General features: G+C 41.9%; 1 protein-coding gene across 4 annotated transcripts in view; it reads right to left on the reverse strand.

The window, feature by feature from the left end:
• Window positions 1-1,132: 1,132 nt before the first annotated feature.
• LOC125011800 (homeobox protein orthopedia B-like) overlaps window positions 1,133-25,580 on the reverse strand; it is a 52,556-nt gene continuing 28,108 nt past the window's right edge. For 2 of the 4 annotated variants that reach the window (XM_047591146.1, XM_047591147.1), the window contains 2 exons: window positions 4,979-5,376; window positions 1,133-2,521 (listed from right to left, as the gene is read on the reverse strand). In XM_047591146.1, coding sequence (XP_047447102.1) covers window positions 2,021-2,521; window positions 4,979-5,374 — 897 coding nt within the window. In that variant the 5' untranslated portion in view covers window positions 5,375-5,376 and the 3' untranslated portion in view covers window positions 1,133-2,020. Of the gene's footprint in view, window positions 2,522-4,978; window positions 5,377-5,679; window positions 6,000-25,580 lie in introns of those variants that run through there. The other 2 variants (XM_047591144.1, XM_047591145.1) reach the window with 2 other exon arrangements.

Below are 25,580 nucleotides of genomic sequence, written 5' to 3' on the forward strand. Positions count from 1 at the left end.
ACACCTATTTTCAGCTGTGTGTAAACCTTTTTATGCATTCTGTCCCAAATCAACATTTTATCAATTAATATTATTGCTTGTTTGTTTTTTTTTTGTTTGTTTTTTTGCTCATGACCCTGCATGTGAGGAATCTCTCCATAAAGACACTACTGCACCGTGGCTCTGTCTGTGCTGCACAGTGGGAACCTCTTGCAAACAGCCCCAGATTTTATTGTCATATTTGAATTTTCTTAAGACGCGCGAAGCCTTCACGACATACTGCTTTACCTTACGGAGGCAGTCCTATTTATTAGGTAAAAGATGCCATAGATGTACAAAACTGTAACTGAGAATCATCCACAAGTTGGGAAACTAGGTTCAAAATATTAGATTTTTAAATTAGAAAATGAGTGAAAGCAACGTTGTCCAATTTATGCAGTTAATTAAGCCCGAGTTAAGCTATTTGAAGAATACAGTATGTCCACACATTGTTGTTTGGCAACAACAAAATACAAACTGACTAGTTGGGTTCCTAATACCTGCACATGAGACTTTGAACTGAAAACAGACTGATAGTTGATTACAACCCCATTTTGACTATTCGAGTACTGAACCGTCACAGACTTATTTTTTGTGAAGCAGTGTCAGCCAGCCATCACCCACATATATATATATAAAAATAAACCGGATGAGGCTATCCACGCCATACAGTCCATCCAGTCTGCTCAGTGGGATGACCGTCATGGTTAAAGGCAATGACCGTCACATCACAGCACTGACATCTTTACCGCTGCTGTCTGCCACCGTGAGCCCAGCCGCCCTTCACAAAGCCTTTGACCCTGTCACCTCACAAACACTGTCAAAACAGTTCTGTAGGTCACCGAGAAAACACTACAAACAACACAAGTTTTCTTGCTTTGAATATATGCACGGAAGAGCGGGAGAGAGGAAATGTATTGGCCAAATCCCACAGTTATTTTCGGATAATCCAAATATCTCAAGCGAAATTTCTCCACAACAGAGAGAGAGAGAGAGTGAGAAAAAAAAAAGCCACGACGACGCTAAAAACGGTGGTAATCCTCCATCGCGTTTACAATTTGCGCAAAAAATAATAATTACATATATGCTTTAATGGAGACATAAATCATTCTTGTTTTGACATTCTTGAAAATTACTTTTATTTGTTGGTTTCATTTTAAATTGGTACAAACCCGTCAATGTGGTGCATTTCAATCAAACATTTAAGAAATGTGTCAAGTAATAGCACATACAATAAGTTAAAACATGTCACAAAAAAGACCAGCGGGTACATAGCAAGAATGTTTCATCTACACAAAACATCCTAAAACAGAATAGGCCTACTGAAAGATAAGATCTTTTTTTTTTTCTTTTCCTATTTAGATTTATACTCCCGTCTCATGCAGACGGGATCACCTAACGAAAAGCACCGGTTCAGTCTGAGTGGGAACAATTCTCTCCTGTAGTTATTAAATCCACATGCACAGTGCATGCCCGAGATCCAGTCCAATGTGCTCACCGTCAGTTTGGTGCGTGTGTCGTAGGCTGTTACCAACATGTATACCCAGTCTTATACAAATAACCGTTTGACATAACACAACGTCACCTGAACACAATAATGTGTGCCTAGAGACACACTCAATGAAAACGTAAATACGACGATTGTTTGGCTCTCAGTAATTAGGTCCTATAGTCTAGAGATCATTACAATATTATTTCTCATCAATAGTTGATAAAATCCTTTTGAATTAATAAGATAAATAACCCCAAACCCAAGTTTTCCTCTTCCATGTGTCCATCTTTGTTGTCCTTTTATTTATTTGTTTGTTTTTTTGTCATATGAAGTCACATTCATCTCTCACATTTCAGGCCTGATTAGCTCACTCGTTCTCTGGTTTTGATCTAAATAGCGGTAATAAAAACAGAAAAAGCGCCGCAGGGCGGTGCTGGGAGAGGGGGTTTGGAGCAGAGGGTTGTGGAGGGGTGTTTTTTTTTGTTGTTGTTTTTTTTTTTTGAAGAGTCACTAGGTGAAACTCATGGACACTGTGTGCTCCAGCGCTTTGCGCCTCAGTGACGCGATGCTTGTCCCTCTCCACATGTCACTGTCCGGGGAGCTACACAGCTGCGGGGAGCCCGATACGTTCGTGGGGCCGGAGAGAGAGGCCGACATTCCGGGGAAAGGCGACTGGTAGAGGTGGGACTGCAGACCGGAGCCGTTGGAGGACAGGCCGTTGGACAGACCCATGGAGTTTGGCGGGCCTGGACCCAGGCTGCACTGTGACAGGGACTGCGGCATACCCGGTTGCCGTCCCAGGGCCGGCGGCAGCTGCAGCTGGGACACCCCCGGCATCCCCGTGGCCCAGCGAGAGTCGTTGGCGTGGAAGGAGCACAGGCTGTTCTCCATGGCGGCCGCGGCAGAGAACTGCGGAAGGCCCGGTGTCGGGAGCAGCGTCCCCGGGGAGCGGAAAACATTGGTGGTCTTCTTCCTTTTCTTCCACTTAGCGCGTCTGTTCTGGAACCAAACCTGGAAACACAGAGCCAGGAGCAGGAACCATGAGAAGGACTGAGGAACAAACTGTATGGCTGTAATATACAATAATGAGGCCAGCAAGGTGCATGTTACCTACAGTGAAAACGCATCTGACCATACCACAAACAGACTGTTATTATGCACAATAATATTTCTAGAATCCAACACTCCAACAGAATGCAACACTAATGCAAAAAAGATATAGACCCTAGTGTATGTGTATGCATTGATTGTATGTTTTAGAAGCAGTAGAAGAAACAGTGACCTTGAGCAAAATATTTCTTTTTTTTTTTTTTTTTTTTACCACCAGGGTGGTCTGGACTGGGCCTATAGTCTACCATGTGCTTACTGTTAGGTAGGGCCGAACTAAATTAACAGCAAGTAATTGTAGACCTTCCTCAAATGGTCAGTGTGAATACCTTCACATCACTAACCAGACAGACCAAACTTAAAATGGCTGCTCTCCGACAAATGTGTAATTTATAAATACGAACACCTCTGAGTGATATACAGTCTTTGTAACGTTAAAAGAAGCTGTTATGAGAAGCTGCTAAGAAATGTGTTTGGAAATGTGGACCACTCGGCTGCTATTAGCAAATGGTCCCAAATTTATATGGATGCAGGTATTTTTTTTTCTCATTTTAAGAAATGCCACTGTAAATAAAACCCAACATATCGAAAGAGTGTGAAAACCAATGCGTCACAGAGTTGGGATTTTATCGGCGTTCCGCAGCAGTGGGTCGAACAATTTATCTTTCTAACGTCTTATTTGCAAGCAGATAAACAGAAATTGCCCTAAACATCGCGTGGCCTCGGATACAAAATAAAACATACCATGCAAGGGCTCGCGAGAGAACCGCAAACACACCCACACACACACACAGCGAGCCGTCTAAAAACGCGCGCGCCACACCGTTGGGCTTTTCTAAAGATGCCATCATCTTCGGCTGTGATTAATGCGCGCGCGGAGCCGTGAGTCCATGCCTCCGTATTAAAAGTGAAATCTCGCTCTCATTCCGCTCAGCCAGCCGTGAAACGTCGCCCAAACCCATTACACTCGGGGGGAAAGAAAATGCAATTTCTCATTCCATTAAAAAAAGTACAATATATTCTTGAGTCCTATTAAGACGTCGCTGATGGAGCATTTTAGAGGAGAGGCTGTGAAGGCACGCGCGCGGGCCAACACGCACGCCGAGAGGGCTGCACCTGTCCGGCCCTGCACCTGCCCTAATGTTTACCAACAGCGAGCCATGCACCGAGCGGGTAGAACCCTGCTCTGGGAATGGAGTACAGAATTGATTATTAAGGTGACTAATGATTACACTGCTTTTATTGCTTTCAGTGGGATAATTTGCATGAATTTCACATCACTGGTTAATAACCCGTTCACTGTTATAAATAAGACTGAAATTGGTTGATAATGCGCTTGGTTTATTGTCGCCTGACTGCTTGATCAAATATAAGAACAATATGTGTTATTGTGTCTAGTGTTCAGTATAGCCTAAAAGAGATTGTAGCTACCCTAATCTATTACATTATAATATTCCTCCCTAAATAATTTTGTACGAAAGTGGAGAAGACGTAATATTTCGACTAAATTATTATTATTATGGTAAAGATATATGTATAACAAAAAACTGTGATCTCATAATTTAATTATTCCCAGCAAAAGTCTAAACAACACTTTTGTGTGTTTAAAATTGTTAAATTAGTATTTTAGATTTTACGAGTTGCTTGTTATCCCTGGAGCACAAATGTTCAGCACCTTGGACAGAGCCCTTCGTGCACTAAATGGGCTCTGGTTTCAGACAGCAAATATCAGTCAGGTTAAGCTAGAATAAATTATGGTATATTTGAATCATGTAATTTAGACGAATAGCTCTGAGTCTGTATATTTTCTAATACTTTTATTTTAATATTAGATCACAACGGATATAACCGTCTTTTTACGCACAGTAGTTTTCATATTATAGGCACTCTTGAGCATATCGAGGTAAGGTACTGCACGGTTTATTAACAAGAAAAAAAAAAAGGAAAATGTGATCTTGTCACTTAGATAAAATTACAATGAATACAATAGTTAACTTTAATTAAGAGTCAAACCACTCTTTAGCCTATCAGTCCAACAACTAACACCCCAAACTTTCCACATAATCGCAATACAATTTCACGGACGCGAGAAGACCAATAACAAATTATCAAAAAAGGATCACGGACAAATGTGACCAGATGAAGTGACAAACATATCTCCTACCGACACAGACCGTGGGCACTGGTTTTGATCATTTCTGTCCTGATGTGATGTGCTCACTGCCCTCATGGCAGATTTAAAAAACGATTTCTGGACGTTTACAAACACTACACGATCAAATCTGGATCAAACGCCACACCCTGTCGTATCATGCCAAATTCTGCACCCTGTAAAATCGTCCACATAAGGCAAGTGTTTACCTGAACTCTGGACTCGGTGAGGCCGATCCTCAACGCCAGTTCCTCCCTCATGAAGATATCAGGATAGTGGGTTTTGGCGAAGCTGCGCTCCAGCTCGTTGAGCTGTGCCGGCGTAAAGCGCGTCCTGTGCCGCTTCTGTTTCTGCTGGCTGGTGGTCTGACTCGAGTTCTGTTGCGGCTGCTGCTGCTGCTGCTTCTCCTGCTCTTTCCCGTTCACCGGCATGACGGCAGAGTTGGATCCCACAGTAGCGATGTCTTCGCCCGGCAGGAGAGTGGTTCCCTCCACAGAGTCTGAACCAGGGGCCATGTCTCCCGGATGCCCCTGGTCTGGCACTCCTCCACCCAGCCGGCACTTGAGAGCTTCTCGATGTCCGAGTAACTCTGCAGCATCCTTCATCCCTGAGAGGATGAGGAGGAGAGGCGATTTGAGTAAAAACAAGGCTTGTAACGCTGCATCCGTGAATGAAAGTTACACGAAATAGCTTTCCATCCTTATAATAAAAGAGGCAGATTAATAATAACACACTACAAACAAACTCAACACACACGGATATTTTATGGAGGTAATTTTGCTGTCACACTAGCTGGTAAATTATTGTAAAGAATAGCTTCGAACAACGATAAACCACTTAACTGTTAACACAATTAACAACACAGTCTATCTATCACTTCACAAGGTTGAACAAGAAGTTGAAATCTTACACTGGAGTTTAGGGCCGGAGTTTAGTGAGGATAACTCACCGAGCCGAGCATCCAGGAGGTCGGCGTGAGAGAGCATGGCGTACCGCTCCAGGGCGAAAACGGTTCCAAAAAAACCCTACAACTTTGGGTCAATTTAAAAAGTATATATCGTCTAAATGAACGAAAATTCGGTTTGTGGTTAAAAAAGGAGGTCCCTTGCATTATAATGTCCTTTAGAGCGACGGGGAGGCGCTTATTAGTTGAAGGAACCCGTGAGCTTCCTCAAATAAGAGCCAATCAGAGTGGGAGCTTGGAAATGTCAGCGACGTGACTCCCCCCTCTTTTTTTTCCCTCCACATACACACGCACGCACGCCAAGTGTACGCGCGCACCGACCCAAACGCGCATGAAACACTACAATTCAATCCTCTGCCTTTCCGTCCTCTGATTTATTAGCTTTTCATGCTCAAATTATTCCACGTTAAACATCTTAATGCGTTTGTTTAATCTCATATAGCCCGTGCCATGACAGGACTCCTGTTTGTAGATGGATATACATGCAAAACGCTGGAGGTGAGCACATGCAAAGGTTTGTTTTATTTTCCTCAATGAGCTCACAGCTATTTGAACCAGAACACATTTTGCCGTTTAATAATCACACAAATAAAACTCACAATTTTAAATTCTCTGAAGGCTGTTATTTTGATTGTTTACACTCGATAAATTAGAATTCATTTTATAATTTTTTTTTTTTTTTTTAAAAAACGAGCTTATTACTTCTTATTTATTTGTGGAGAAGAAGAAATGTGGTTTTACTATTGAAATGAATAGCAGATTGAGTTTCTGTGCGCAGATCAGTGTTGGACTTTGGTCATAAAATAAATAAATAAATAAATAAATAAAGAAGAAGATGAGAAGGAGAAACCTTATTTTTGCCCCTCGGAGCCCCACTTTCCCCCGTCCTTGAATCACAAATATAACGGATATAGCTCCCATTCCCCCATGGCAGGTGATTTGTGGAGACAAATCGAGGAAATAAATAAATAAACGAGTACAGATGGATTTAAACTCCGTTAGTGATCGGCCGCTTTAACTCCCATCGACTTTTCATCAACGCGGGTGCAATTAAATGTATTTAGGCCTGTTTGGCTCAAACAAAATCAGACATGGTGGACCCTAAACGATTGTGCCCCTTTAGCAGTTGTCCATAAGTAGGTCTATTATACAATTAACAGGACAGCCATTGATCTGCGCTCCACTCTTACTTCTCCAGACAGTGCTGGTTAGAGAGGGCTTTTGGCAGATGTCAGGGTGAGTCTGGTGAATAGACCACCGCCTGGGACTAAATAGGTTTCTTTGCAGCCGCACAAAGGAGGCGTCCGAGCGAGGACTCCTCTCTCTCTCCCTCCTGCACCACATGGAGGCAAGCTCATCTTTTATGCTCCTCAACAGCAATCTGCCGGGACGCAGGGAAGTAGCCTATATGTGGCACAGCGTGAAAACTTAAGGAAATGAACTGGTGCGTGGTCCATTGAGACGAGGAAAGCTGTGGCCAGCTCCCGAAGGTTCAGGAGAAGCAATCAGCAGCAGCAGAGGCTCGATTCGTTTGATTCAGACGTGTAGACTTGGAGAGAAGAGAGGGACTCTGTGTGCTGGGAGTTGGAAGGCCAGCCCCGCGTTGGTGAAGGGCCTGAGCCAGGAGAGATGGTCTGTATGCTTTGGAAGATGTCCGATTTCCAATTAAAGTTCAAGACAACTGATGCGGAGAAATTACCTCCGATTCCTTTTTGTGGCAGCTTTAGGACGAAGTGGGCATTTATATTAGTAAGGAATAATATAACAATTCAATTTTAATTTGGAATTATTTTTATACTTAATAAATCGCTGTAAAAAAATCAATTAATTTCATTGTCTAAAAATAATGCAACAATAACTATATATAGTTTATTATTATGTTTATTGAGCTTTTCTTATGTAATGAAGAATAAATATACAAGATATGTAATTATTATATAGATATTGCCTAAACAATAATAATTATTATTATATATTGGATTGTTATTTTAAGTATGCTTCTAAATGTCAAAGGCTAATACAGTTCTTAGTAGGCTATGAACAACAACAAAAAAAATTGTGTATTAACAAAAAAAAAAAAAAAAAAAAAAAATGTGCTAGCTTCTTATCTGCAGCCCCGTGTGATAAATATGGACATTGTGGTTTGTTGTAGTGAAAAGAGTCCGGGTGACAGATATCCCCTCAGCTGTCCGACCCTCAGACTGTAACTTATTGCCGTAATAAGAGGAACCCACTTGAAATGGGTCTATGTCTCACTCAGCCTCCCTAACTGGACCACATCAATCTTCCCCAGTAAAAACACACTCACATACAATCCTCCCGGGTTAATGCGGCGCATCTGAGTGCGGAACGGCTGTTTACACGCGAGGAGACACTTTTAATGGAAGCGCACCAAAAACAAATGCAATTTTGTAGAGCAATTTCAAAGATCAAGAATTCCGTGTCCACCCTCTCCGCGGTTTTTTAGCAATCAAACTGCGTTAAATCCATTGCTCATATTGGGCCTCTGCAGAACGGGTTAGAATAATAGGAGTAACAAAAAGATACGGGGAGAAGAGCCTTTACAGCCAAATTGCAACATGGGCTGGTAGGTGAACTGGTTGTTTCTTATGTTCAGGCCTATTGCATCGCCTCGGAGGCATCTGCATTCACCCGGTTATAGAAATCTAAAAGGAAAATCGATTTTCCATCTGCAGAAGCAGTTCTGTAACGAATCACATTGTAGTTTTGTGCAGGTGATTTGACAGTCAAAGTAATAAGAAACAGACCAATAAGTGCCTTGCATCCGAGCCCGAGAGAGGCGAGAGCGGAGAGCCACAGACAGGCAAACCCATTAGAGGCTTTCCTCTTCGACCACCCAGCCTGGCTGCACCACACCGTGCATCTCATGCCCCAATTAGGCCCGCTGGCCTCCGCTTGGTGTCCGTTACTGCTTGATGCGGTGCACAGAGTGGTAATCACGGCATCAAATAAAATAATCAGCAAAGAAGAGCGATTTCCTTAATGAGGAAGGAGAGGTGTGTGTCACGGAGAAGGTGGTGTGCTGGCACCAAGTGCGTGTGTGCGTGTGTGTGTGTGTGTGTGTGTGTGTGTGTGTGTGTGTGGAAGGTTATTAAAATAGCAATGAAACCCACAATAAGGTGTTATTAACATACTGGTGTTCAAAGTCTCAGCAGCTTTAAAAATGACTCATTACTTCTGCTGTCGATAGCTGACCCCATGCTCAGGTGTTTTAGGATGCTCTGATCAGTTGTAGCTAAGAGAAACAACCTGAATGAACAAGTTAAAAATATGTGGTTCACCAGCATGGAGGCGGTCAAAATTAAACACAAATGTGGAATATTTCAATATGTTTATCAGTTCAATAAACACGGAGAAAAGAACATTCATGAATAAATAGTTCCCATACGTGTCATACTGGGAGGACTTTGAGGTAAGAAACTGAATCCAATATAAAAGGGTTTGCTTGCACATGAGCATCAGGACCATTAGGTTCATCACCATTAACCGATCAAAACCCATTGGTAAAAAGTATAAGTAAATTAGTTAAGTATTTTTTTCACATACATACATACATACATACATACAGATTATTGATAATGACTATTCTGTTCAAATTGTGCAAGAGATGTGACTTAAAGCAGCATCACTCACCTTTAAGGAAAGTCAACGACCACATGTTTCTTAGAATCATGGTACAAAATACAAATGTGCAATCAGAAAACCTAATGCAGATGAATATAGTGCCATACATAATCCACTCAAAGGAGCTTGAGCTGTGCCAATATATAAATGCCAACCCCCCAGTTTTTGGCAAGTTCCCAAGTTTAATTTGATTTCAAGATTAACATTTCTGGAAAACACTGAATTTAAAAAAACTAATCCCAGAATGAATTGTGATAAATTTGAAACCAAAGCCATTTTCCTCCCTCTCTGAGAACTGGACAATTTTGGGACTACAGGGTTTAAGGCCAACAGCAAAACAAATCTTCCTTTAAATCTGTTTTGACAGCTCACTACCTGAAGTGTATCTGCTGAGGTTTTGCAGCACCTTTCTGATAAAAAGCCGGATTCCTCTTTATCATGAGCCCTGTATGTTTTCATCATATCTTGCTGATGGGGTAAGACACCACCGCTTGAATGTGCTCCTGGTGCTGCTTAATTTAATTTCTACGCTTAAATAATGTAAATAATTAATTAATCTCACCTTAATCACTCTTAAAACAGAAACAAAACTAACACGATTAGAGTATTTAGCAAAGCCTGTAGCATTTACAGTCTGACCCCAGCCGTTTAGGCTTCTTCTGTCGTCTACAGATCTAATCCTTCCTCCTCCCTGACACCTTGACTTTCCCTCCCAGTTCTGCTCCAGCTATTAGAATATGTTCATTCTTAAGTCCGGTCATTAGTTAGGTCTATTACTGTGGCTCCATCATTAGGAAGCTGTAATGCATCATTGAAGGTAATGAGTGCCTCGCATTACAGGTGCCAGCGAGCCTTAGACACACAAAATGAGAACCTTTTTATACACTGCAGCCTGCAAACAAGTTTGATCCATTTAAAGCACAAAGCTGTCAGTGTAAAGTGATGTTTTATGAAAGATTTTTTTATTTACATGTCACCACTGAGAATGACGGGAATTAAGTGAAATCTCACATTAATAATTGTAGGATCACTCGTGATGCATGTGAGCTTGCACACACATACCTCCTACACACGCTCCTAAAATACAGAATAAAGGGGAGGACTTGGGTCAGTAGTGTCTCTGACTAGCTTGAAATTAGAAACATGTGCTGGTAATTATGAAACTGCAGCAAAGCCACATCACGCAATTTAATGCCTCGGCAAATTAAAGAATAAATGGGATCAGTCTCTTTGACCTTGCTCAGTCTGACTTGCCGAACTTGATCTACCTGATACTTCAAGTGTGTGGTTCACTCACTCATTTACTGGCACACACACACACACACACACACACACACACACACATTCACAGGAAAGCCATGTATGATGTAGAGCTAAATAAAGGGTGTTGAACACATGGGCTCTATTCAATGTGAAAACAATGCAGTAAAACCTAGGGGATAAAAACACCAAAGCGCACACACACATAATGTTGTATTTCTCTGTTGTTTCCATCCATGACACCTCCAGCTTCCTTGTGTTTTTAGTGCGTTACTCACCCGGCTCGTCTCTCACTTCACAAATCTTTCCCATCCATCCATTCTCTTTATCGTCCTATCCTCCCTCTCTCTCTCTCCCTCTCTCTTCTCCCTCCTCTCCATCCACTCCGGCACATTTCTGCCGCTTCCCTGCTAAACACGGCGCTCTACCCCTCCCAAGATTAATTGATCATCAATTTAGCTCTAATTTGGACCAAGTCAGCTGGTAAATGGGGCAGTTTTCCCTGATTGTTAGTGAAATGTGTGCAAGTACATTGATAAATTTTGATTATTTATCAATTACAACCAAATGAACTAAATCTATTGAATAAATTCTAGCCTGATTGCTATAATAGAGTTTGAAAATATGGCTATTGATAATGATTCCGGCTAATAGTCTTTTCCGGCCGCGGTTGCCGGCTTGTCGGAATGACAACACAAAACTCATTTTTCACAGAATCAGCTGAGTGAGTGCGAGGCCGATCTTTCATTAATCAGTCACATTACGGAGCTGATACGCCGTAATACGCGACGCTTTCCTCAGAAAGACTCAAACACTTTGTCATATTTTATGTCAATTACCAGTCATTTCGTTGTGTTCCATCAAGACATCTTGTAATGGTTAACATATGCTAAGGTAAAGCTCCCCCGTCCCGCCCTACCGGGAGCTCTGCCGGAGGATGCCGCGTCTGTGTTTGGCGCAGACAGCAGCTGATGATGAAATGGGCCCTGCTCTTAATTTCTTATTTTCCGGAGCCGAGACGCTTATGGGAAGGGTGGAGCACGGGCTTTTTAAATGGACCTGCCACCGTGTTTTCCCAAAGTTAATGGAAAAGCAGCTTGCTGGAAAATAGGAGAGGGGAAAAATGGAATTAGGTTCAGAGGCTTTCACACACAATAACAAGGGATAACTATGAGCTACGGGCCTATTTTCACACAGACATACAAATTAGTGTTGTCATTTCCTCACAGCCTGACACGATTAACCAAAAATCCTGTATTAGTTTTATATATTTAAATCCATCTCATAAGATGAGTGATGCCTCTGCATGGTCAGAAATCGTGTTAAAAAACAAACCAAAAATGGCAAAAATGTCATTAAATGCAACCCGTGTAGAAACAGCGGCATGAAATGTTGCTGCGTGGTGCTCAGTGAACAGAACTGATTTGATCTTAAACGTGTCTTACATTTGCCCTCTCCGGCCTGGTCGTTGCGAGGGAGGAAGGAGCTGGAATAACTGCGATATCAGCCTTCCTTTTTAATCAATGATATGAGCCCCCTCTGCACCAATCATGGCTGCTGGAAGCAACTTAATGATCAGCATTTAGACTGGGCAGGTAAACCGCCGCGCTATGGAGCCAACACAGGGGCCAACTGCAGGTGAATTAACCCGGTCCAGATCTAATATGCTGGTGTCAGCTCTGGTTAGTGCATGGCTATCTGCAGCCTGTATTGGCAGTGGCATAGCATCCAACATTGTCTCCCTCATATGCCAGCAGGTAGCTATCTATAATCGATGGCCACTTTTAATTGGACTGGCTGTCTGTTAGTGGTTGTGCAGAGGGGAGCACTACTGTATTTACCACATGCTTATGGTGGATAAATAGGTTGGGGATGTCCGAGGTGTTCTCTATAAAAAGCCAATCAATGTTCCTGCTTCTGAATGACAAACATATGAGTACTTTACACAGTGACGCGCAATAGTTTATAATTCCGGTCATTATAACTGCAAACGAAAGAGACTGAAATACTAATTATGCATCAATCAAAAAGTAACGTGAAAGTTTTAATGCGCCAATACTCTGACCGTGATTTGTCTTTAGCCACACACAACACATTTAGTCAATGATGGATTACTACACACCCTGTGCCCTTATATCAACCCTAAAAACGACGGAGACAATTAAATAGTTTACGGTTTTACTCGTTTTCACCCTGTGCTGCAAAAATAAGGAGGCAACCATTATGCAAATGCCATTAAAGCCTAATTGAAGTGAGTGGGTCCGTTAGATCCAAACGCATCTTATTTTACTCCTCTTAAAAATATAGGTAGATTGGTGTTTAGACAGAAATATCTCGTCTAATGTGGTGAATAAATGAAATCAGCGACTATTAGCCTCATTTCTAGCGAGGCAAGGAGGTCAGAGGAGAAATGTGAATTAATTCCCTGTAAGCCGGAACGACTTACTGATGCTGGGTTGAAAGGCTTTTCATTGCGTATCCGCACACTGTTCATTATTCCCACGATGAACTCCGCAGAGGTGCGCTACACTGCCTTGACTAATAGGCCTAAGTGACTTTTCCCTATTTTGCCTCTTGATTTGAACCTGTGAGGTGCATGGGAATAAGTGGGACCCAGATCTGTGGCTACATTTGGCCAACATGTTGCAGTCGAAGCACCATCTCCATCTGATATACATTTCCTAAACGGTCCTTTCTCATTTCTCCCCAAAGATTGCCGTTTTCTGTCTCCAATCCCAAACATCTACTGTGCTCCATTTTCTTTCTTTTTCTCATTATGTTACTATTTTTAAAGCAGCGGGTTGCCAGCGCTGTGAAGAGGCTGGGAGCAGGAGACGGAGGGCCACCGGTGAACATGCTGCTTTTGGCGCAGCCTCTAATTGATATTGAGCGAGCTGCTGGTGAGGAGTGCGCAGGGCCACTGCTGGCTAATCTATGCTTTAATCAGCGTGTGTAATGAGAGTGGCGGCACGCTCGGAGAGAAAGAGACTTACAAGCGACGTCTGTCAGGGTCTGGGGGAAAATATTGGGTCTAATTGTCGTGATTAAAGAAAACTAGAAGACGTAGAGCTCTCGTTTTTTAAAAAACGAGGAGAAGGTGGGATGGACTTTGCTTTTGGGCCGAGACAACAGCTGCTGTCCAAGGTGCTGAACTTGGATACGTCTAACAGAAACGCACCCCCTTAGAACTGCACATGTGGACCCCAAATCTTCAAATCTTCTCCATTTGTTCCTGACACTTTTTACACCAGAACCCGATCACAATGCTGGTGAGGTAAGGCAATTAGTGAACGAGGCTGTTATTGTAACGGAACAATCCGTTCCAAGGGGAGAGGGAAGAGGAGAAGCAGGAGGAAGGCAGGCAGGCAGGCAAGCCGTAGACTGAATAGCAAGCGGAACATTAGTAGAGGTGTGTGTAGGAACACTGTCAGGCAATTAACAGGGCATTAGAGATGACGCACAGACACGCACGCATGCAGCACACACCCTCTTACATACACACCCTCTTACATACACACACACACACGTAACTGTGCACGCAGGTCTCCTCTTCACCTGACACAGCCTTGATCATCTCTTCTATACCTACATGTGCACACGGGGAGCTCCAGTTGTTGCATGCAGGGAATGAAAAATACAAACCCGGATGGTTTTTATCCTTCACATGCAAAATTATCACAGATTTAAGAACATGCAAAATAACCCTTAAAAATACACCAGCTGTGCAAACATGTGTAAATGGCTCAAAAAAATACACCTAACACCCAACGCTAATATGATGGTTTCGGTAATAAGTGAAAATTTGTAATGAGTGCATCCTTATTGGCAGGTTCACAGCATGCCATCGCGCAGGTGTTTCTGGTCACTGTGTGGCTCGCGTAGGCGAAGGGGAGGGGAACAAAAACCGCGCGAGGCAGCGTGCGCCATTTTACACCGAGAGCCTCAGCAAAGCTGTCTGACAGTCTGCCTGTGGCTGAGATTAGCCTCATCTATCCGGTGTCAGTGACGGTCGTGTCCAGAAAATCACAGCGTAAACGGGTCTGACTGAGGTGTGAGTGAGTGAGAGAGTAAGAGAAGGAGGGAGGGGAAGAGAGAGAGAGAGAGAGCGAGCGAAAGAAGGAGAGGTCAACTGATTACTCATATAAACAGACTGAAATAGACTGTGGTGCTGTGGGAATGTGCAGGGAGGAGAGAGATGGAGGGATGAATTGGGTTTCCAGTGTGACACAGGCACCTCACCTCAGTCTTCCCCTTGCAGGGTCCACTTCCTGTCCCTGGTGCTAACGCTTTGTCCTTTCATCAATCACACCTGCATGGCTTATAGCTTATAGCTATGGCCTGCACAGTATATATGAACAATGCACACACACACACACACACACACACACACACACACACACACACACACACGTATGCACAATCTGGCTTTCTGACTGCATAAATAAAGCAGCTGATGTTCGATAAAAACCCTTTTAATTCAAACATTTTTATCATACCCAGCTGAAGAAGGATTTCCTCCAACAAAATGAGATATCCACCAGCCCACAAAAAAAAAATGACAACTTCTCCAACAAAATGATTGATGGCACAAAGTGGGAAATAAATAATGGCACCTTTTAAAGGTTAGGAGGCACCTGGTATCATTGACTGACAAAAAGATTACATTTACACAGAGTGGCTCCTGTAAATGTAGGAAATGAGAGACTGATGAACATTAGTGGTATTATAAAAAATCCTTTTTTTTTTTTTTTTTTTTAAATTGAAGTGATTTCCAAAATAAGTGACTACTTGGAAATTTAAAATTAAAAATGTGAACAATGTACAAACAGATCTGGGCTAGGCTATATCACAAAAATAAATAAATGACTAAAATAAATAAAAACTAAAATAAAAAAATATATATACACGGTTCCAAATGATACTAATCACACTGTGATTCACAGTGACCAATAAATATGTTTAATTGGACATAAAAGCTTTATAACAGTCATAACCTATTTTTATTTATATTTTAATAATTTGACAAAATAATATGAATATATCGAATTCCTTATTAAAAAAAATACAAAGACAAATACAAAACGCACACACATACAGGAGCGTTTCCTTTCTGTACCTGTGCTTCCCGTTTATAAAATGTCCGGCGGGACGGAGAAATGGAGATATCAGGCGCGATCGCATTTATGAGGCTTTCTGACAAATAGGCGCAGTTACGCTCCGCCGGCGCACTGCCTGTTTACATAGACCAGCTCCATTTGAGCTCCGGGCGTTTATGGACCGTGTACGTGCGCGTGTATTGACGTGCGCGCGCACGCGCGTGTGTTTGCCCCGTCCACAGCAGCTGGCCTGTTGACCTTGGAGAGGGTCACCTGTGAGGATTTGACACCACCACGAGAGAAAGAAGATAAACCAGATCTTTGCGGATGTCGAAAATTCCAGCGAAACCCCCAACCAGTGAAACTGCTCAAGTTTCTGAAGGTGACTGCTTGATTTTTCATCCCCTCATGTATTTGGAAATGCCAACGTCCTGTGTGAACTCTGCCACTCCACGCTCCCCATGCGCTCTAACTGCCTATTACAGCTCACACTGGAACGACCCGGAGTTATTTCCTATACAAATAAAGTGCCTTTGAAAGAGATTAGAGAAATATGTATGAATTTAAATTTAATTTATTTGATCATTCCACATTACAAAGCGGCGTAGTGCTCAAATGTGATAACAAGTTTTCAGTTCCTTTCATTATGTAAGAGAAATTAGACCTCAATAGGGTTTCACTGGGGCGCGGTGTTTCCTCGGATGAAATGTAATTTGTGGGGAGAATTTGTTGTATCTGTCACAAATATTCCCAATTAGCTGCGTAATTATTTGAGGGTTTCTGCAATTATGGCTTAAACCGGTAAATTTGAAGCAGTGGCTGTCCCTAATTGGTCTAGATTTGATATTTTGCATATTTGCATAATGAGGAAATTGGGAGGAAATTGTGTTCATCCATTTGTGAAAAATTCTATGAATTTTATGAATCTGAAAGCCATCCCCTTGCGGTCGGTGACTTTGCCTCGGCTCCCGGAGGAAGCACGGCGGGGAGGAGGGGAGGGCACGCGCGGCATGGTCACGTCTCATCCGTGTGCGCTCCGAACGCACTCGGGGTGAACGTGGGAGCTTTACAGCCCCGTGTGCAGGAAATGCTGCGGCAATCCATGCATTGTAAATAAAATAGTAGAAAAAACATTATAAAAATTATTTTGATTGATAGTCAGCCCAAACCCATAAAAGCACAATATCCCCGCAGTGAGATGTGTAAGAATATACATTAATGATGAAACCATATAATGGAATTTGCTTTATGCTTTTGCTCCCTGATTTATTACGCATTGACAGAGAGGCCACAGTTATCTTTTTCATTTTCCATCAGTTAACAAACAATATGGCTGTATGGGTTTTATTAAGAAGCCTTTGATTTTGTCATTAGGTTTATATTAGATAATTCATCCAGATTGGTCTGTGAGACTTAATTATGCATTATCACAGCGTGCTGATTGATATTGAGAAAGCTAAGTGTTCTATGTAATTGGTAATAAAGAAGGCAATTTTAGAAATTTGTTCAATCAGTAATGATTATGAGCCTGTGAGCAGGTAATGATGTTAACCCTAGTTGCCTCTTACACAGTCCACCTCTAGCATATCAAATATTAAATATAATAAGGACTACAAAGAGAGGAAATACCCTTTTCACACCCATTAACATTATTACAAACATGACTAGCGTCCCAAGTTAATCCAAAATGTAGAAAACAAAGAGTTAAAAAGACCGAACTTGGGTTCAGTAGGACACTTCACCTCTTGTGGTTCGTCTTACATACGATATTACATGAAGGATCCACCTAGCTGGTAATAGTGCTGGTGGAGTGTGAGTGTGTGTGTGTGTGTCCTCGTGTTAGAGCTTCAGTCCACTGAGAGCCGTATATCAGAAAGCAGTAAAGAGGGACGCTAAGAGCACTGATGAATGTGCGAGAGATAGATGTGTTAAGTGACCTTGGTACATTACACTCTCCTTCAGAGCCGCAGCAAAGAAGATTGTGCCTTATATGTGCGCGTGTGTGTGCCCGTTTCTAAGAGCCATCTACATGCACTTTTCTAGATATTACAGCACTTTAATGGGAATTTTCCAACAGGATTTGCGCTTGTCGTCCTCTTTTGCTGTACCTTTTGTTTGTATTTAATTCTTTTGATGAAGCGTCTACAAATTATACTAATTAACAATTAAACTATCTTTTTTTTAAAATTATTTATTATTTGGGCTGTAAAATGTCAAATCTTTAAAAAGAAAGGAGATAAATGTTTTTTAAGAACCCAAAGTATTTGTAGTAGTTTTACTGAGACGAAGCAAGTGTTCAAAAGCCAATTAACCTGAGCAGGAAACATTAACTTACTGTGGAGAATGTTTGCTTTATAAATTACAGAAACATATCAGCAAAATCATTATGTTCAAAAGAAGTCATACTTATTTTTGGTGATTTTAAAAGTTATTTTTATTCCATTTTCATTGCTGTAAAAAAAAAAAAAAAATCCTTGTAAAAAATTCCACTTCCTAAAGTGGCGACATGTTGACATTGCTAGCCAACAGTTTCTATCTAAACTATCATCAGAATAATAATCACAAAAAAAAAAATATTTACAGATTAAGACCCTGAATTGCAACAACTGCTTTACAAGCAAGCCTAAAACAAACATGATCACAATGATTTATAGAAGGGATGTCACTGAAAATATCCTCCTTTAATATTCACAGGCAGCTCATAAAAGTGGCTGCATAATAATTTCACCATTTCATGGGATATTAGACCATAATGACCACAGTCCACCCCTCTACAGGCTATACACACATACAGATATACACCTCAACCCCTGGGCAGACCGGTGTTGCGGCTAATTTATAGGTGAAAATGAAAGGCAAGTTTAATGTAATGGCTTCTTAGAGCTGCGGTATTAATCGCCCCATCAGTCCATGGGTTCAAAAAGAGGAAGATTTTGAAACAAGGAAGAATGTGGATTAAAAGAGGGAGACGGTCAAGTGAGACAGGGAGGGAGACTAAATACATCAACTCAGGGATTGGAGGGCTCACAGCACACATTCTGTGTTTTTTTTTTTTTTTCCCCTTCTCCCAGGGAAAAAACAACAGCAGCCATGAATGTGTTCCCAATGAATCTACAACTACAAGCCTGAACAAATAGAATCACACACACACACACAAACACAGAGGCAACAACAGCAGCAGCAGCTGAAACTGGCGTATTCTACTCTTTGAGTTAATGGGAATAAAATACCTCAGTGGATGAGTGCAGATGTGTTTGATACAAATAGTCATTTTCCTATTTGCTGCCTCATTGGGCATGATGAATGATGGAAGTCAGGGAGGCGGTGTGATAAATGGCAGCACCTTGGCTCTACTGCATGGCCTATTGATTCTCCTTCTTTATTACCCCTCCAACCCAGCTGGCTGCTCTGCCCCATACACACACACACACACACACACACACACACACACACACACACACACACACAAAAGAACATGAGCACGCAAGACACACACGCACACACACCACGCAAACGTGCACGCATGGTTCCAGAGAAACAAATAAACATGTGCATGCAGCCATGTGCTCAGAGGCTACACACCCACGCACACAAAGCATATACATCACACGCACGTTTGTAGATACAGAGTTAAAGGAGGTGATGAGAGGCAGCAAGTCACAGGAGTTTGGAGGGATTCTGAAGAAGAGCCGCGTTTTCATAGTAGAAGCCATGAGATGCTTAGATGGAAATTCACATCCACACACACAAAAAAATAAATAAATAAATAAAAAATCCCAAAAAGAGGAAGTCGCAACGCACAGATGACTCAATTAAAAGTGTTTTGTGAAGGTGATTCAATCTTCCTGACAATGTTTGGTTCGTTTAGAAATTCAGAGCTGTCAGAGACTGAGGAGCTTGATGAGGGATAGGCCCGTGCACGCAACACCATCAGTCACAGAGAAAACGGGCAGGATAAATCAGTGATATGACCATCTACTGAGCTCTTTATCAAACGGTAATGAGGGCGATATCCTCCTCTGCACAATAACATCCAGGCGAATTAGAAATAGACAAACAGACAAGTCGAGGCTGGAAACACCACGAGCACACCGAGCGGTGTCTGAGCAGCAGTGACAGGTGAGGGGACTACTTCCTGTCGCACCGGAGGAGGAGACACGGGTCAGAGGGAGTGAGGTTAGAAGTAGTTGAGGAGATATAAGACTCGTCAAAGACAAATCAAGGAAACGTCTCTATAATACTGACATGAAAAAAAAAAAAAGTGGCTCTTTTTCTGCCTTCATTTCTCCAAGCGAGCACGAAGGAACAGAGAGATCAAACCCCGCTGACCTCCCAGACTTCAATTTACCTGCTGCATCTCCTTGACCTTGAAGCACACAAATAATAAGTCAGGGTCCTGAGAGGGTGATGAATGGTTTGTGTGCATGTGTGCACGTGCACGTGTATGTGTCTGTGTGTGTGTGTGTGTGTGCGCGCACGCACTTTATGCTAAAAAAAAATAATAACCAAACAGATGGAGTCGTACTGAGCTAGACAAACAGTGGCAAAGCACACACTAGCACTAAGTACACTCCTGCTGCTCGTCTCTGCTGTGCAGCGTTTAAGATTTTTAAAAAAGGCGGATTGTTTCACTGGTGAACCAGTTTTTATTCCTCGGGGCAACATTTACATTAGGTTGCATTTTTTTTTTTTTGCATGGGTTATACTGACTATCTTTCTCCACAATTTTCTTATAAAGGCCCATAAAAGAACCAAATAATAGTTTTTGGATGTTTCATAGAGTCAAAAGATATTAATAAAAGCAAATCAATGAGGGTTTTTATTCTACACTTCTGACAATGACTCAGGTAAAAACATTCCCAGAAAATTAATAAAGGGTGTTTTGCATGTAGCAGAAACCCACAAGTCATTAAAATGGATAATTCACATAGATGCACAAAACAAAACTATTCCATTAGAAGAAAACGTGCATTACCTACATTACAGAAGTCAGAAGTACTACAGAAGTCTGCCTCAGCGCTTGCTCGGAGGGGCTTCAGAGTATGTGAAGTTACTTGAGACAATCTAAATTGTTATTGATGCCACATAAACAAAATTGAACTTAATTTATTAGAAAAGTATACTGTATTGATTAAATCTATTATAGTGCATAGTTATTTAACTATTTTTTGTGTGCAATTTTAAAAAAGTGAAATATATTCATTTCATATCACGTTTTTTTAACATCACATTCATGTTCATAGGATTGTATGGAAGTTTGAATACACCTTCTGGTGTAAAGAAGCAAAGGTCATAGGGTGATTTTAGTCTTTAATCTTCATAAACCCTTGTCTGGTATTCATACATGAATACTATTTTACTTATTTTAAAGAGCTAAAATAGTACGCCGTCAAAGAAGCTGCAAAATATTTTACGCTTAAATGGCTTATAATAAATCTACAAACTAGAAAAACCTTTGTTACAGTGCACCTTTGCTGCAACTTATAAAATATCTATAAAGAGAGTCTTATTAGAAACACCTCATACCAGCAAAACTAAAATTCATACTGGTAAAGAAGCATGTGACACGTCGATAAATACTTTATAACGATCTAAATCATAACTGTATTCATTAATGCAATCATAAGCCCTCCTGTGGTGCCATATAAGTAGATGCTGGTACATAAACAATCTGTATTAACCTCAATAAAATCATTAAAATGTCTTTTTATCTGCTACAACAGTTTGTTATAAACAAATAAGCCCCTATGAAATGTTCAAATAAAATATTTATTCTATTTCAACGTATCTCAAATGGTTTTAAAGGCCATCACAGTTTCATATCGGTGCGTGTTAACGGCCACGAGCACGTGCGCGCGTGTGCATGTGCTGGCGCGAGGGCTTCCACCTCACGCTCTCTGCTTTAAAAGTCCATTTGGACTCTTGCCTACAATCACCTTCTTTTCGTCGCTGTGGTAACGGCGCCAGGCCTAATTAGTATGCATTATCAATTAACAAACTTAATAGCCGGCAGATTGATTAGATCCTCAGTTATAGGGGCAGAACTCAGGCGAAACATGGAATGAAAAATAATCATACACACCGGCTTGTGCACTCACTCTCTCTTAGTTTCACACACACATACACACACGCGCACTGAGCAGCGGCAGCAGCAGCTCGCTAACCTTCTCCTCCTCCTCACTTGTGTAATTACTGTATGCATATGGCGGTGAGTGGATTGGGAATGAGGCAGTGTGAGATTTTAAATAAACCTTCAGCTTATAATGAGTCAGGCCGCCATGGCTAGTTTAGCTCTGATTGTGCTCCACTCTAATGAATGACAAACCTTCTCCACTGCAAACACACACACACACAAACACAAACACCGGGGCTGTTTAACTGCGTATCAATACAATAAAGACATGTGCAGCGCGTAGAGAGACGCGGGCTGCACCTTCCACACATTTACCATGAGCGCAGTGTATACCAACATGCAGACACACATACGTATACCACCACACACACACGCTAAAAATGTAACCATGCGTTTAGGTTTACCCTCCTATCGGCGTAATGGAGGTTAATGAACGATTAGGTCTAATAATTTTAGAGTGGAGCTCTAGCTTATCCACATGATGCATCAAATACTTAACGGCGTGTCAGCGGGGAGAAACAAACACAGTGTCAGTGCTGTGTGAAAATGTCTACAACTACCACAAAATGTGAGCTGCTTGGCCGGCTGTGTGGAAGGCCTGGTGTGCAAGTAAGATATTCTGACCAGGAAATAGAAAAACAGGAACTAGATAAGGAAATTTTACAAGTCCAAGCCACTCCGTCTGTTTTCTGTTCAATGAAAATAAATGCATGATGTTAATATTCTTGGAAATGCTCCCAATAACACATTTTTGCTTTTGAATTTACACTTTAAAAGTCATTTCCAGAAAATGAGCAGCAACAGTGACATAGGTTACCTTCCTATGTCTTGGCTACTAAGTGCAGGGTGAGAGCACATGGACCCAGCATAGAACCAGTGACCTAGCACATCAGCGAAAGGCCAATCCAGGGACATTAAAATGCAAACGTGTGCATATTTCATAGTGTTAAATTTTATGAAGCATTTAAAGCACCATCCCTCCAGTAGTAAATCCTAATGGTCTTATTTCCGATTCATAATATTCACACTCGCCACCTCTAAGCAGTGACATTAAAAATATTTGCATCTCCAACTTAAAAGTAGAAATTAAAGTGAGCCTGGGAGTGAAGACACATGTTTATACCTAATCACACACACACGCACACACACGCAGTGTGACTTTAGTGCAGATGTGAGCGTGGTCTCCTCTGCTGCATTGTGGCCCAGTTTGCAGCCATCTCCCTCTGATGTATAACTCGTTGTCCAAGCCTTAATGTTGATTTATTATCCGTCCATAAATTAGAAAAATATGTTTGAGAATTCCGTGGTGCAGCCAGGCTCTGCGGACCGTCTGGGGATTGGCTGACGTGTCAGAGGCGCATATTGGCTCGCCGGGCAGCCTTTTGTTTCCCTGCACCAGCAGGCATTTAATGAGCGCTGATGGCTTAAGGTAAATGTGTTAGGACAGACAGCAACAACAGCCACAAAAACAGTCTGCTACATGGGAGAAATGTAGACCTACTCAGCAGCAGAAACCTGCTCCTTTTCTTCCGCGCGTGTTAAACAACGAGATGATTACAAACCAATTCTCCAATTCTCTCTTTGGAAAGTGTTAAATGCGCGTTCTTAACCACTTGATGATAATAAACTTTGCGAACAGCACCTTGGAGAAAGCTGGGAGTTTTGCAAAGCTTCTGCCTTCCATTCAGCAGTTCAATGAAATGCCTCTCCAGAGCCAACTCATCATATTAGCTCCAGTTTCAGCAGAATGCAAGCTCTATTTTTCTCTTATCCTGCTATTATCGAATAAGGCTGATTATTACTGGTGATGATTCTCCAGCCGGTCCTGGCTGACTTGTGTACCGACATACATACTAATTTCTAATAAAGCCGCAGACATCTCTGGGGGCAACATGTTGCAGAACAAAGCAGCCCGCGCCACGCTCCCATCAGAAATGTTTTTGTGCAGTTCCTATTAATCACAGAAGTAATCACGGGTCAAGGTTTAATTTTGTGACACAAAAAGCTGCCATGATGTGCGCTGGAGCTTCATTCCCCATTTATCCAGAACAGCTTCTAGCTCCAGGAGACACAGCGACCAGTGCATAATCAACACACTGAGACAGAAACATCATTGTCATCTTGTCTCGAGCTGACACTGTCACTTCACTGTCATGGCTGTTAGGTCTGCTCTGCTGATGTCCTGCTCCACTGTTTATGTTACAGATGTTGCGGTAATCAGAGCAGCAGCGTGTGAAGGACTCAGCCTGCAACCCCCGACCATCATCGTGCCGGCAAAGGTCATTGTGGAAATGTGGGATGATGGTGATGGCTGGGATAGAATGAGACATGGTTCCACTGAGATAACCCATTTTTCTCACATCGATACCGTCGCCAGCGGTGGCTTTCTTAACTCTTTAGCTTCTCACATTTTTTCCAGCCTTAAAACACACAGGCAAAACAAAAAGCTTTATGATAACTACATAAAGTGACTCGTTTCCATTTCGAAAACTTTTATTAGTCAAGTATCTCGCCTTGGTGGCTCGGTGCATCGTCAGCAATTAAGTAAATTCAGCTGAACAATAATAAGGACAGTAAAGCAGCCAAGTGTGCTCGCTGTTTGTTCATAATCATTATCATATTCTAATCATCTTGTTAAAAATTTTGAGCCAATTACAGCGCTTGTCACAACATTAGCTGGCCAGTTTACCCCCGGAATGGCTTCACGCCTTTTGAGCGCCTTCTCTCATCTAGAAAACAATGAATCTCTTTCGCGGAAATCCATATCCGTCAAGGCACAATTGCCGTTTTGATGCCAGCATTGGGCCGAGGAAACAACTGGTGTAGATTTGAGGGGGAAAATGATGCCTGTGAGGCGCACTTACTGTCGGACAGCAGGGTTAGCGATGTCTCAGTCTGAGCATTCATCCTGGGCCATAATGGGGTGCTGAGTTGCTGGTGGCGGCCATTGTTTAATGATCTCCTTGGGCTCTGGGAGTAAACTACTGCAGTAATCAGAAGGGTAAACTCAGCTATATTTCAATTTGGAGAGCCGCTCTTCCGTTCAGAGAGGCCGCTCTGAGACAATAAATAACAGGGACTATTTAGCCTATCCCACAGGCTGCCTCTCTGACACCTACCCAAACACACACACACGCACACCCGTATATATACAAGTCAGCCTATAACAATTCATGTCCCTTCCATAAATCAGCCCCACTAAAAGCTGGTGATTAGCGACATCATTTAGCCCCTAAAACCCAAACAGCGACAACTGTTTCCTTCCCTGTTTTAGGGAGAAGATGGAGAGATGCACAGATGGTAAATTGGTTGGAGGGGAATGAACTGGAGCTGGATGAGTGGACTTGGGGATGTAGAATAAATCCAATGCTGGTTTCGGTTCTTATTGTGGCCACTGACAGTTTTGACCTTGCAGATTATGACACTGTCACGGGGGAGACGATCGCGTCCTTTACACAGCTTTTTTTCTTCATTATAAAGTCAAAACCTTTTCACTTTTTTCTTTTTATTAAAGGTGCGTGTGTGTGTAAATACACGGCCTCATAAAAGGTCAGCTCATTCAGTTTCAACCTAATTCACAACAGTTTGTAGTTTAATTTGTGTCCAGCAAAATACATTTGTGTGCATGTTTTAAAGTTCTAAATAAAATAGCTTTCACTTCCTCGTTTTCAGACAACAGATGACCAGTAAATTGTTATATATAATAGAAATAA

This window comes from Mugil cephalus, chromosome 8 (genome assembly GCF_022458985.1).
Source record: "Mugil cephalus isolate CIBA_MC_2020 chromosome 8, CIBA_Mcephalus_1.1, whole genome shotgun sequence".
Classification (NCBI taxonomy): domain Eukaryota; kingdom Metazoa; phylum Chordata; class Actinopteri; order Mugiliformes; family Mugilidae; genus Mugil; species Mugil cephalus.